The sequence below is a fragment of the Doryrhamphus excisus genome, chromosome 6 (assembly GCF_030265055.1).
Source record: "Doryrhamphus excisus isolate RoL2022-K1 chromosome 6, RoL_Dexc_1.0, whole genome shotgun sequence".
In the NCBI taxonomy this organism is placed as follows: Eukaryota; Metazoa; Chordata; class Actinopteri; order Syngnathiformes; family Syngnathidae; genus Doryrhamphus; species Doryrhamphus excisus.
Window position 1 is genome coordinate 19882673 of NC_080471.1, and position 15432 is coordinate 19898104.

A 15432-nucleotide genomic window follows, 5' to 3' on the forward strand; every position below is an offset into this window, starting at 1 on the left:
CTACAGCCTCCTCGATTTTGGCACATATCCTTAAGTAACGAATCCCCTTGTTGTTATAGCGACTGGACCCGCTGCGACTGTCCTTCAGCTTCCTGTAACCTTCATTTTCTTCAACTTTGCACCAATTAGTTCAAGTGTATGCCTACTTTTAAAAAAGCCAGTTTGCCATTTATTCTTCCATAGACTCATACAACATTTTCTCTGCTTTTCACCATCAGACAGACAGAACTATTTTAATGGATGTCCATTTTTTCCCTCTGCTCCCTTTTCACGTTTCACTGTTTGGGAATTAGAACACAAGCATGTTTCTCAAGAACTCCCGTATCCACGTGTCAGTTAAGAATGATACTTTTTCCTGTGTCGTAAGATATCCGAACATCAATGTAATCTTCTCTTTTCATGTTCTACTGCTCAGGACAATCGAAGGCAATCTAGAGCCCGGAGCACAGAATGGCGATAAAGCGTTAGCTAAAGGGCTCTAATTTCGAAAACCAGGCGTAGGCGTGGCAAAATTTTCATGAGCAGCGCAGACAAATGCAAACAAAAGAACAGAAATCAGCCATGGGTGACAAAGGGTCTGTAAAATGCAAAAAGACAAACACATTATATGGAAGATTTATAATTAAAAAAAAACATATACGTAAGATGTATAAATACAACAAACATTTTGAGTGTGTAAGAAATAAATAATAAAACAACATTAGAGCAATATGCGCATCCTAAACATGAATGGTACTAAGAAAGCTGATTACCCTCAATATTTTCAAGGACAGAAATACCAACAATGATGATATGAATGAGGTAGTTGAAAGGTTCGATTACCACTTTGAAAAAATTGGACCAAACCTGAAAAAAAAGATCCCAAATTTCCTGAATTTCTGCAATTAAGTGTGATTAATTCTGAGCTAACCATGGACAAAATATAATGAAGTGTGATTAAACATTTTAATCGATTGACAGCCCTAGGTATTATATAAATATAAAAACATCCCCCTAGTAATAAAAATAAAAATAAAAATAAAAATAAAAATAAAAATAAAAATAAAAATAAAAATAAAAATAAAAATAAAAATAAAAATAAAAATAAAAATAAAAATAAAAATAAAAATAAAAATAAAAATAAAAATAAAAATAAAAATAAAAATAAAAATAAAAATAAAAATAAAAATAAAAATAAAAATAAAATCTATTTAAGAAGCAATAGGTGCATACAAATAATTAATTATTATTAATTCAAATCATAATTCTTTGATATATATGACAAATTAAAACACCAAATGCAATGTCTCAGTTTTATTTCTTTTTTTTTCCAAAAATGTCCTGAATTTCTGCAATTAAGTGTGATTAATTCTGAGCTAACCATGAACAAAATATAATTAAGCGTGATTAAACATTTTAATCGATTGAAAGCCCTAGGTATTATATAAATATAAAAACATCACCCTAGTAATAATAATAGTAAAAATAAAAATCTATTTAAGAAGCAATAGGTGCATACAAATAATTAATTATTATTAATACAAATAATAATTCTTTGATATATATGACAAATTAAAACACCAAATGCAATGTCTCAGTTTTATTTCTTTTTATTAAATAGTATATTCCACATGTGAAATGCATAGCCACTTTATTTGACCCATTATAACATTGCACTTTCGTCTTTTTAAGAAAGTCAAAACAAAAAAAAAATCACATTTGCAGCAGATTATAGAAATTTTTCAAAGCATTGAAGCACTATAATCAGTCATTATTGAGTTTTTGGTTTATCATAAGTCCTTTACTGATCACACAAATAATGTTATCAGGAGTTGTGTTTAATTTGGTTTTACTGTTTATAGTGTAACAATGCTTTTTTTAGGGGGGGGGGGGGTTGCCAGACTTACAGTAGCAGTGATAATTCACTTGGTTCGCTCCGAAATGTCTTATCTAGCAGCAGTTTAACACACATCCGTTACTTTTCAGTGCAAATGATTCCAAATGAAAACAAAATAATAATAATAAAAAAAAAACATAACCGCAGCTAAGCGTGTATCATCACCCTTAAAAAAAAACACTAAAGTAAATGCTTGTCTTGAATGTACTGTACACTTTCAAATATACAACTGTGTTTTAGTGCAATTCCACAATGTCATACACCAAAGCTAAGATGTACAGAGAAGCCGCGCCTACTTCAAAAACGTCTTGAGCAGGGGTGTCATAAACCTTCAGTATAATTTCTAAGGATCCATTGTAAGATAATATATTATGATGCAGCAATCCAATTTTTTTTATATGGGATGAATCCTGCAGAACTTTAAAGCATATTTCAAGAGTCAGCCAAATGGAATTTGTCCTTTCGGTCACTTTGTTCCTGCCTTGCAGAGTTTTGGACAAGCAGACGTTCTTCTTGCACTGTGCATATTAGTTAGGTGCGTTCCAGTTCCACCACTGACAGTTGCTCCTTTCTACATTCCTATGGTCATCCATATATTGCAGTTCTGTACAGTATATTGCACATTTCACTTTGAAGAGTGTCAAGCAATAAGTAAAACAAAACAAAAAACAATTTATGCAGCCTTGAGGAGTAATTATTTACAATAAATGGCATTACATATGAGCGGTTTTGACTTTTTTTTTTTTTTAATCCAAAGAATAAATCTTAATTTCCTGAATTTCTAACTCCTTAACAAATGAAGAAAGCACTTCACTAAACACTTACTGAAAAAACAGTCAACTCCAAAGCAATTTTGAAGATAACAATGGCAGTGTCTAACTGTTTGATATGTTTATCACTTTGGTTTAATGCTGTCACAACGGTCCGAGTCTCCTTAAGACGAGCAGGTGTAATGCAAACTACATTGTTATTGTGCAAAAAACGCATTGATGTTGTTGCTTAAGTCAAATTAAAAAGTATATCCTTTAATATCACATATAAATAGACAAAACTCTTATCTATTTCTAGCTACATGTCAGGCCTGTACGCAACACGTACTGTACATGTGTTAGATATTAAAGCTACATTGTCCTACCTGTGCTTAAGAAGATTTATCAATGGGTTTTTATAGTGGCTTGATTCCATATTTTCATAGTAGAATCTTCTATTTTTCTAAATGCCAACCTACCTTGCATAAATCTTAACACCTAAAATGATTTTGAATGCATTTGTCATCATTATCTTCTCATATAGACAAAACATAACCCCACCCAAATAGTTCTTCACAGTATTTTTTTTTGTTAAATAATATAAATGTTCACTTGTATAATTTTATAATAAGTCAACTCTAGGAATAATAAGTCATAACTTCCATCAGCAGGAGTCTTATATATAATTCTGTTAATCTGCACAAAGACGATCATTTCTGTATTTTGTAAAATGATGCAAATAAGGCAAATAAATAAACAGTCTGACAGGGGCTGTGGGATCAAACTCTTTGCAGGGTGCGGTGACGGTCGGATGTGTTGTGGCCTGAAGAAAGAAATACAAAAGGGTGGTAAAGTTAGGCCTTATGGACTGTGATGCCTTCATTTTAAGGCCAATTGCCACAGGCTTGGAAATTTTTTTAGTTATGATTGTCCATATGTATTTATAATTTATGTGTAGCATCAACAATGACAATTTACTGTATACAGTATTGTTTAGCTTGAGATCTTCTTGTCATTTACCTTTATTTTAATATAATACAGTAAAAACAGGCATATTTTAGTCAAAGTTACAAATGGTGATTAATCTTGATTAATTAATGTAGATTAATCTGATTAAACTGCCCTTAACAGAGTTCTGTTTTTGATATTTTATTACTGTTTGATGTATTATTTAGTGTTTTATTACAGTATTTGATGTCTTTTGTATTCTGTTTACCGTGACTGAGGAGTAAATTTAGCTATAATTCAGGTATAAGATCTGTCCAAACCTTGTATTATTGTGGTAATACATGAAAGTTATTAGCATAATTTCTTCAGAATACTTTCTTTTGTTGTAAAACTGAAAATAGTTCCCACCAAACACTGTTTACGATGCAAGTCAATAGCAATAAATAATGTTTTTGGAAGACACCACGGTTCGACTATTATTAGTCATAAAATATTGAAAAACAAGTTATACTATGTAGTAGTCCCGCCACTAGGTGTCAGTAATGTTACTGAAACAGCACCCCCCCCCCCCCCCCCGAGACCATCGTGAGGAAAAGCGGTAGAAAATGAATGAATTAATTAATTAATTTAACAAATGACAGCTGTTTTGTGGACTATTATTAGTTATAAAATATTGAAATAATGTTATACTATGTAGTAGTCCTGCCACAAGGTGTCAGTGTGAGGATAAGCGGTATGAACAATGAACAATATGTAAATTGGGCAGGCTAACAAGTTAGCTCAGTGGTTTGCTATGCTAATGTCCCTGATGTGGAATGTGCAATGTGTTGTAAACACAGAATAATATGAGTGTAAAGGTGATGATAGGGGTGTTATTTCATTATTTAATATATAATATATAATCCTGCTTAGCGGAAATTCACTTCCCACAGTCAGGTCTGAAATCAATTAACCGTAATAAAAGAGGCACTGTATAAAAAATACATCCAAAATTACATTTTTTCTGCAAAGCTCTTGCAATACTGACAATTAGACTGACAACCTTGTTACCTTCCATTTCAAAAAGTGCCTTTCAATCTTCAGACTGATCACTGTTTCTCACAGGTAGAAGATGGAAAAGCCTCGGGTTCTTGGTTTTGGAGCACATACTGCAAAGAAACATACCCATTATGCAATCAGTTTTAATGCTCAACTAAAAACGGACAGATGAAACAGAGAACATACTAACTCCTTATTGCTGATATACGTAGTTCATCTTCAAACAGCTAAAATAATGCATAAGGCTAAAAATAACCAATTAGCTAAAAATGTCATCCAATACTTCTCTACAAGAGAGGAGAAATATGATCTCAGGGAAGAACTACATTTGAAACACATATATGCTAGGACTACGTTAAAAAGCCATAGCATTTCAGTATGTGGAATCAAACTATGGAATGGATTGAGTAAGACCCTCAAACAATGCATATTGGTCATATCACCTCGTACTTTGGTACGGGACAAAAAAATAAAAATAAAAAATATATATATATTTTTTTTCATGACAAAAAACTAAAAAAAAAAAAAAACCTTAAACCACATTAGGAAAGCAGGAAGTGAACAAATGTAACAATTAAAAAATTAAAACATTAAAAAAATACAAAATTAAAAAAATTAAAAAAAACTTAAACTATATTAGGAAAGCAGGAAGTGAACAAATGTGACACTTACTGATTGTATAAGTACCAGATGGAGGGGTAGGATTTAATAAGCTTTGCTTCTTCCTACTCCTTTTGGACATGTGGAACTGTGAACTGATTATGTGATGCATTCAATTGTAATCTGATGCATGTTCAAATGAAATAAAACCATTACCATTACAGAAATAGACAAAATGTCTGCCACTGTTTCAGTCAATTATTATCCCAGAGGATGAAAGGTTTATTTGTTACACTCAGCGACTTACTGATTTGAGGTTGGAGTCCATTTCAGTGAAGCTCCATTCAGTCAGAGGGAGGTTTACACTGAAGGGCTGTAAAAACAGTAAAGCAGTTGTTTTTTTGTTGTTTTTGTAATAAACCACTGGACTTTTATAGGAGTAACAATTGTGTAAGTGTTGGTACTTTAATATTAGTGTGAGCGCTCACATCAATAACAGCACTGGTCCCCGCTTCCACGGTACTCTGCTGATGGCTCCTGAGTATCAGCTGCTGGAGTTCCTCCAGGCTCATATCCATATTTTCCACTGCATCTGAAGCTTCTACTCTGCACACGCAAATCCAAACAATGACACCCCTTTTGTGTGCATAAACATCTACTGGATGTGAGCTCTTACCTTTCCGCGGCAGCTCTCTTACTTCTATCTGGCATTGAGGCAGTTGAACTTCTCCCCTCCAAAACAGACTGCACCATTGCAACAGGAAGTACTGGAGGTTCTGAGGAGCACACCTCACAAGGGGAGGTCAACGCTAGAGTGTCTCCCCCACCGACACTGCCTCCTTTCACTACTGCTTTCATTCCTGGACTCACTGGCTCTTCTTTGATCAGCATCAGACATTTGTCCCTGTTCAATTAACAAATATTGACGAAAAAAGGCTTATTTTTGTTTTTCATGTGTTGGGGGCTTTTGTAGTTTGCGATCCGACATTGTCCCAAGTCCTTTATAAGGATGATTTGGATCATCAGACTTTACTCTTGTCAGCCATGATATCGCTGTAACATCACCGTAGCAACATCACTCACCTGGTCTCATCAGATTGCATCTGTAGAGCCATATTAGCCTGAGACATGTCTGTTACGTCTGATATGATTGGTCCTCCTGTTAGCCCGCTAGTAGAGCAAGAGGCGGTATCACTGGATGGCTATACGGAAGAGGAGGAGAGAATAATGATGGCGTTTCTAACAAAAAACATTAACCTGCCAACACAACCGCAACATATGACAAGGCACTGCCTCCACCTAGTGTTGATTTACATAACAGCGATGCAGGTTGAAAGGTTTTGCAGATGATTTGTGCAATGATTGTATTTTACAATATGTACTCGACAATGTGATCAATTCCCCAAACAGCATGGCGACTGTGATACAGTGCTGTATATCAGACATCAGTGAATATAAGGGAGGAGCAGGAAAGCCATAAAAAATCTGTTAGAATTGAATATTGTCTCACCGATTGGATGTAGAAGGGCTCGTGCATTGGCTCCATTGGATTACTATGGCTGAACTTGGATGCAGGAGGGCTAATAGAACCATCATCCAACATCAAGGGCCTGCACAGATTATGGGTTTAATATGTTAAAATTAATATGTTAATATGTTAATATGTAAATTGAGTACGCTGTGTACAGTAACTATGTTAAATGGACATATATGGTAATGGTAATGGTTTTATTTCATTTGAACGTGCATCAGATTACAATTGAATGCATCACATAATCAGTTCACAGTTCCACATGTCCAAAAGGAGTAGGAAGAAGTAAAGCTTATTAAATCCTACCCCTCCATCTGGTACTTTTACCATCAGTAACTGTTACATTTGTTCACTTCCTGCTTTCCTAATATAGTTTAAGTTTTTTTATTTTATTTTATTTTTGTCACGTACCAAAGTAACCGTCAATATAGTGATATATATAGCACATCATGACTGGTTCAAGACTCTTCATCCTTGTATTTAGCAAACATCAACTGCTTGTATTGTTTCTTGAATTGGCTCATCGTTGTGCATTGTTTGAGGGTCTTACTCAATCCATTCCATAGTTTGATTCCACATACTGAAATGCTATGGCTTTTTAACGTAGTCCTAGCATATAAGTGTTTCAAATGTAGTTCTTCCCTGAGATCATATTTCTCCTCTCTTGTAGAGAAGTATTGGATGACATTTTTAGCTAATTGGTTATTTTTAGCCTTATGCATTATTTTAGCTGTTTGAAGATGAACTATATCAGCAAGTTTAAATATTTGTGATTTTAGAAATAAGGAGTTAGTATGTTCTCTGTAGGCAGCCTTATGAATTATCCTTACTGACCTTTTTTGAAGTACATTTAAGATTGCTTTTATAGTTATTACCCCATATTTCCACACAATAAGTAAGATATGGTAATATTACCATATATATATATATTAGATGTTATTGTGTATTTGATATTTAGATGGAATATTCAGTCTTGAACAGTTAAGCGGTTATTTTTGGTACTCTGCAATTATCCGTATGTAAACTGTTAAAAAGGCATTTACTTGATGCCTAAAATGGCCGACAGGAAGTGATATTGTCAAATCATGAGGCATCATTGCACCTTTGCCAGGTAACGTGCTGACCCTGAAATGCCTATTCCTTTGGCACCTTTGTGTGTGAATGTGTCTTTTTCCCAGTGCAGCAAAAAAAGCTGAGGCAGCATTTCACATACATTGGGTGTAGCAGGGGTCATGCACTCTGCTCTGCCTTCCCTGTGTGTGTGTGTGTGTGTGACTGATTCAGCACTTGTGGCCATTCACAGAGCTTGTTGAGTTAGATGGTTCAGTTTGTCAGCTGAGCCAGCCCTTCCCTCTGCCCCACTGTGGCCCCGTTTGTCTGACTTTTGTTGATTGGTACCCTGTGTGTGTGTGTGTGAGCCTGCATGTAAGCATACTCACAGCTTCCTCTTCAAGCTTACAGTGCCGGGTGTGTTGGACTGCATCTGGCTGAACAGAAACTGAATTAGCTGGCAAAGAGAGAAAAAGCACAGCATGAATCAGCAACCACCTCTCTCTCTCTCTCTCTGTTTCTTTCTCTCTTTCTCTCTCTCTCTCTCTCACACACACACACACACACACACACACACACATGCAGTAACCCAGTATAAAACATGACAAATTCACCTATACAGTAAACACACTAACAAATAAAACAGTGTGAACAGCTCAGATATGGTATAATTGAAACAAGTCCCTCATAGCAACAATACTTACAAATGGTGTTTTCATTACTTAACAGTAATTTCCGGTAATGTCAGTATTCGTTTTGGCGCCCAATTAACGTATGCATGTCATTTTGACCCTCGAGCCACACCATAGAAAACGCAACGCAGTTCTTGTTTAGCCAAAAGCGGGAACAAATACTGTATTGAGAGAGGAACTGTGACCAAGAAAATTATATTTTCATTGGTAAGTTTTACAAGCATCATAGAATATTCGACTGTGAATTGATTTAGAAGAGTCTGATTCGACTATCAACATCACCGTTGAATCATGTGATCACGATTGTACCATTCTGACTTCATAGAGGGGTGCCCGCGGCTGCTGCTGAGCATACACCTTTTACATAGAATGGCTTTGTTTTTTATATATATAAATAGCATGTTTAGATTAACAAAAGCCTAATATGTGTTATTAAAGAATTAAGTGATGTGTGTGTTTAACAGAAGACTTATACATACTTCCTAATAAATATCACCCGCTTCAGTGGCACAATCCGGAGCAGCTGAGACGAGCACTAGCTTTGAATGCTAAAAGAACGTAAACATTAACAGATTTCTTGGATCATAATGGCTCCTAAAAAAACATACTAAGTGTGCAAGTATTTAAAAAAAAGTAAAAAAACTGACGCCAGAAAGTGAAATGCGCCTTGTCAGCAGCTTCTTACATCGCGGTGTATGCTGGAACCTCACACCACTACTTGTTATAGATTTTTTTTAATTCAATCTGTGATTAATTGCAATTAATTATGAGTGGACATAGTGCAATTACTTGTGATTAAATATTGCAATCGACGGACTGCCTTAAAATTACTGAAGTGATTCAAGTTTTTCCAAAAAAGTATAACACTGCCACTGAAACAGGCGTTTATGATATTCAGGTAATGAATTTATCAATTAAGGCCCATCCCGGATTGGCATCAATGTACTTTTTATTCCCCACATCATACGGACATAAACTGACCTTGTTCATCACCTTCTGTTGCTGTGTGTGGTTCTGTCTCAGTGAGACCACCTCTCTCCACAGAACCTCATTCTGCCTGCAAACATGAGAAGAATAAGTTATGATCACAAAGCTATATAAGCTAGACAAATTTAGATAAAACTACAATGGTATACAAATTGATGTTCAACAGTGATGGTTGAGCCAAATTGCAACACTGTGGTCCTACTCTGTCTATTCTTTGTTTACTACAACTCTTGATCTGAGACGGAGTATGGTCTTTTCCCTGTCAAGATGATTCCCAGCCATTAGAAATCGATTCCCCGTCAAGCATTCGCCTACAAATATGGTAAGACGTTTCCCCATTGGTATTGAGTCATTTCCTTGCCAGCTGTCTTTGGGCGAAAAGACTGGTCGCCAGCCAATCACAGGGCACATATAGACAAACAACCATTCACACTCACATTCATACCTATGGACAATTTGGAGTCGCTAATTAACCTAGCATGTTTTTGGAATGTGGGAGGAAACCGGAGTACCCGGAAAAAACCCACGTATGCACAGGGAGAACATGCAAACTCCACACAGAGATGGCCGAGGGTGGAATTGAACCCGGGTCTCCTAGCTGTGAGGTCTGCGTGCTAACCACACGACCGCCGTGCAGCCCTACAAGACATTTATATCAATCTAATATCATCATCATCAAGCAATAACAATGTGGACAACCAGGCTCATAACATCGGACTACAATTCTACCTTCTGGTGAATCTGTGTTACTTTAACTTTAACGATAACTATGACTCGAAATTGATGCGGAAAACAACTCAATACTGACGTCTTGGCGGGGGAAACAACAATATAACTCTGAGACAGAACCAATAAAATAATCAAATTGTGCTATTTTTCTGACGCGAGCATTAAAAATCTTGTAGCAAAGCAATAATAGGATAATAATCTTGAACATCTGCCGTCTCCTCTGTGAACCATCGCTTTAATAGGATGATGAAAGTTTGTGGAGAGCTTTGAAGGCGTGCTGGAGAACATCCCCACTGAGAGACTTCAATGCCCATGTTGGCAATGATAGTAACCTGGAGGGGCATGATGTGTGTATGCATGTGTACGTGTTCACCCGCGTTTCAAACTGTGTGTGTGTGTGTGTATGCCAGTCAGGTGAGCAGGTGAACATTCTCTGCTCTCATTAGCAAACAAAGCTGAGCACAAAGCAGCAGCAGCAGCACACAAAAAAACACACAGCAGCAATGTGATCAACAATAGCCTCCAGAGAGGAAAAAAAAGCTCTGTTCATGTGTGATTTGTTCCATCATAGTAACAGGAGTTGCTATGAACCATTTTTCATACAACGGGACACTTTTAGCTTCCATATTACAGAATAAGTTCATTTATTATTATTATTATTATTTCAAATCATTTTTTATTGGACTGTTCCATTGGTTATAAAACTTAAAATAATGATGGCTGTTGTTCCAGATGGTCTCCTAATCATTTATATTGCTGGGTAGTTAAGTGAAGACACATATAAACTTGATTACAGATTGGAGTAGATTAGTTTTGTGTTTATGCTAAAAGAACTACAGTTCCCATGATACCAGAAAGTAAAGTCATGTTCAGTGATAGTGTTTTCATTCATTCATTAATTTTTTACTGCTTATCCTGACAAGGATTGCGGGGGTGCTGGAGCCTATCCCAGCTGTCTTCTTGATATATATTATATCTATATTATATTATATCTATTATTATATCTTAAGATATATATCTTATATATCTGTCTTATATGATATATTCAACAAAAGTTCACACAAAATCCAAACCAAATATGGAGCCTATCCTAGCTGTCTTCGCCCAAGAGGCGGGGGTACACCCTGGACTGGTCGCCAGCCAATCACAGGGCACATATAGACAAACAACTATTCACACTCACATTCATACCTATGGACAATTTGGAGTCGCGGGCTGCACATCGTGTTTTGATCTGACAAATCTTAAATAAATTTGATCGAATGTAGAATTACATTAACATCACCACAGCTGTTGAACTCTAATGACTGACAAGTGATGCTGGGAACACAGGTATGTGTTGGATTGCAAGGTTTCTAGGGTGTCTCAAGCATGTAAAGTGCGATTCCAATCCGACCCTGGACTGGTCGCCAGCCAACCATTCACACTCACATTCATACCTATGGACAATTTGGAGTCGCTAATTAACCTAGCATGTTTTTGGAATGTGGGAGGAAACCGGAGTACCCGGAGAAAACCCACGGGGAGAACATGCAAACGCCACACAGAGATGGCAAAGGGTGGAATTGAATTCGGGTCTCCTAGCTGTGAGACCTGCGTGCTAACCACTCGGTCACACCGTGCAGCCCGCGATCGTGTTTTGATCTGACAAATCTTAAATAAATGTGATCGAATGTAGAATTCCATTAACATCACCACAGCTGTTGAACTCTAATGACTGACAAGTGATGCTGGGAACACAGGTATGTGTTGGATTACAAGGTTTCTAGGGTGTGTCAAGCATGTAAAGTGTGATTCCAATCCGACCCTGGACTGGTCGCCAGCCAATCACAGGGCACATATAGACAAACAACCATTCACACTCACATTCATACCTATGGACAATTTGGAGTCGCCAATTAACCTAGCATGTTTTTGGAATGTGGGAGGAAACAGGAGTACCCGGAGAAAACCCACGGGGAGAACATGCAAATGCTACACAGAGATGGCAAAGGGTGGAATTGAATTCGGGTCTCCTAGCTGTGAGGCCTGCGTGCTAACCACTTGTGCACCGTGCAGCCCGCGATTGTGTTTTAATCTGACAAATCTTAAATAGGTTTGATCGTTTGATCATCACATTTTGATGTTACAACATCTCGTAATGACACCCCAAGCTGCCGATATACATGCTATCTACTCACTGCTTCATGTCTTGCATCTGGCACTCCATGTTCTCCTGTTGTGTTCTCAGAAGCTGAACTTCATACAGCAGTTTACTGAGGTCCTCCTGGCGAACTTTAGTCTCCTCGCTCTTTACGATTGATACCTGCACGCATAGTCATGCTGTGACATACAGTAGTTTTTTTTATTGTGTTTTTAAATACTTTGAATCCGTACAATACCTTTCTTTTAATATGCTCCAGCATGTGTTCATGTCCCTGAAGAAAGTACAGATGTTGGAATTCCGTATCATCTCTCTCAGGCTTCACCAGACCGCTTTGCTCAATATTTACCACTTTTCGGAAGCCATCTGGGAATACATAGTAGACAAAGCAGAGTGAAGCTATATCAGGAAGAGGAAGGAAGGATTAGGTAGAAGAAAATAGAGGAGAAGAATACTCACACATGTTGAGCTGTCGGACAAAGCTTGCCATGTTGTTGTGTTTGAAGTACTTTGGCAAAACTTCCTTGGCAAAGCGACCCTGGTCAAATACATGGAAACTGGTCCCAGTCTGAAATGGAAACATTTGAATTTTTTATCCATTCTATATCATTTCTATACTTTCTATAACCTAGCTGACTTTGGGCAAGAGGCAGAGGGTCAGTCGCAGGGTACAAATCGACAACAAGCATCCACACCCATGGACATTTTGTAGTCAAAGTAGCAAATAATAAAAACTTAAGAAACCACATATAGTTGGTGGGTAGACAAATTATTTTTTTCAGATTAAAATGAACAAAGCATTATTAGAGCCCTGTAGACATGACAAAACACGACTATAGTCACATTTATACTCTTTTTATTTACAACATATTGCGCAACTGCAGGGTCTTGAGACACATGCTAACTCGCAAACTAGAGAGCTAGCGACCTAAACGTTAGCCTTCAAGTTATTTCCTTTCAACTTAAATAGCCAAAAAACTTACCACTTCCGCACGGATAGGGAGGATAACTATTAACAGTTATTTAACCTTTAACATGAACATTAATCAAACGTAATAATTTTTTCTAGGTACATGATACCATACAGCATCCATATCAAACTTGCGCGGGCCGCACTAACATTAAACTTTCATATCAAGGCAGGGGCCTCAAACTAGTGTCCTGAGTGACTCAGCCGGATTGAACCCTTTTATCAATTTATCAATCAAAAAAACAACAACACAAGGAATTATTGAACAAGAATCCTTACATTGGGAGAATGACAGATATGGACTACTACGGTATTCATTTCAACGGTAAAAACCTGTAGGCCAATTTCGACAACATCAAGCAATACTATATCAGAAACCTGTACTCATGCTGAAAAAGGGACAGATTTTAAAATGGAAGGATTTGAGTTTGTGGAGGAAAATATGAACTATAGTTGAAACCTAAGGAAGCTGATAGCTGATAAGTCAATCTCCATAAACTACTTAAGAAGTCAAGAGAAAAGCATAACAACTCGGTTGTAAGGAAAATGAAAAGCACAACACTCTAAAAGTAGAGTGACTCAGCCGGATTGAACACATTTATCAATTTATCAATAAAAAAACCCAACAACACAAGGAATTATTGAACAAGAATCCTTACATTCGGACAATGACAGATATGGACTACTACTGTATTCATTTCAACGGTAAAAGCCTGTAGGCCAATTTCGACAACATCAAGCAATACTATATCAGAAACCTGTACTTGAACACATTTATCAATTTATCAATCAAAAATTATTATTATTGAACAATAATTCTTACATTGGGAGAATGACAGATATGGACTACTACTGTATTCATTTCAACGGTAAAAGCCTGTAGGCCAATTTCAACAAGCAATACTATCTCAGAATCCTGTAACTTGGGGACAGATTTTGAAATGGAAGGATTTGAGGAAAATATGAACTATGGTTGAAATCTTACTCCTATTCCGTCGTATTGAACTGTACAGGTTTAACCAGTTTTATCTGTAGACATTTATATCTGGACAGTACATGTTTTGATTGACTCACAGCACTCCAACAGATGAGGTGGTTGGTATCCGGATCCTCCACCAGTGTCCACAGTTTGGTGAGAAAGGCTGGGACATTGCTGGTGTAGCTGCCATCTACACCCATAGCACCTGGAGACTCCTGCATGCTGACAACCAGGTCCACCGCCGCAGTCGCTCACAACTAGGAAACCAGTTGTTTGGATTGAGGAACGTCTTGTATATGTCTGCGTTGCCAATTTTCCACACTAGTCCATGTTTGAGATATCCACTTGTGACAGGTTGTTACTGATATTCCCAAGTTTGCCTCTGTCGGTTTGATTCCATCCCTGTGAAATACAAGCTTGGCTTTTTTTTTTTTTTTTCTGATTACCTACCAATTGTTTTGACCGGTTAATCTCTCTTCAGATCTTTGGATTTTCCAATTCCTCTCTTTACTTTTGTTGCCTTCCTTTCAGTACTCTTTGCCACCCCAGTCGTGCTGAATGTCATTACAGAAGGTCCTTGTCAGCACACACAACATTCAAGCCCCCCCCCCCCCCCCCCCACACACACACACACAACACGCGCACACCCCCTGGCCTCCAGCTGACAATATAGAGACCGCCCAGTAAAACAATACAGCTTCCATACAAAAGCTTATATAGTAAACCAAGTTCCAGTCAGATGAAGGTTCACCTAATATTGAGATATTAATATAACAAAATTCCGTTTAGTTATGTTGAGTTGGCCATACATGATTAAATGTTGTTCGGAAAATCAAGGTTTCAGTGGATGTCAATTTAAGATTCATTTACTTATTTTTATTTAAAAGTTTGACTGATTAAAGCAAAATAAAAATCCCTATCAAATTGTACATCGTCTCTTGTTTCCATCGACAATTATAATCGTGGTCTTCTTTGCCGTTGATGCGCATTCAGGCCTGGCCTCCTGTCCTGGTCCGCGTCTTTGGGATTCTGGAATGTTCTTGTTAAAACTGTTCCTGCAATAAAACGACTACCCAAATCTTACTGTAGAATTAATATACTAACTTTATGGTCTCTGTGAAATCCCCGAATTAAAACTAA

The 15432-nt window shown here is 37.0% G+C and overlaps 1 protein-coding gene across 1 annotated transcript; it reads right to left on the reverse strand.

Moving 5' to 3' along the window:
- Positions 1–1592: 1592 nt before the first annotated feature.
- Positions 1593–14868, reverse strand: hsf4 (heat shock transcription factor 4). Its single transcript, XM_058075010.1, has 14 exons — positions 14743–14868; positions 14388–14549; positions 12803–12911; positions 12582–12709; positions 12381–12505; positions 9466–9541; positions 8182–8249; positions 6722–6821; positions 6295–6413; positions 5888–6115; positions 5700–5817; positions 5519–5584; positions 4624–4721; positions 1593–3448 (listed from the first exon to the last, which is right to left on the reverse strand). The coding sequence occupies exons 2-13, from the start codon at positions 14511–14513 to the stop codon at positions 4662–4664; spliced, it is 1323 nt and encodes a 440-aa protein (XP_057930993.1). The 5' UTR covers positions 14514–14549; positions 14743–14868; the 3' UTR covers positions 1593–3448; positions 4624–4661.
- Positions 14869–15432: the final 564 nt, after the last annotated feature.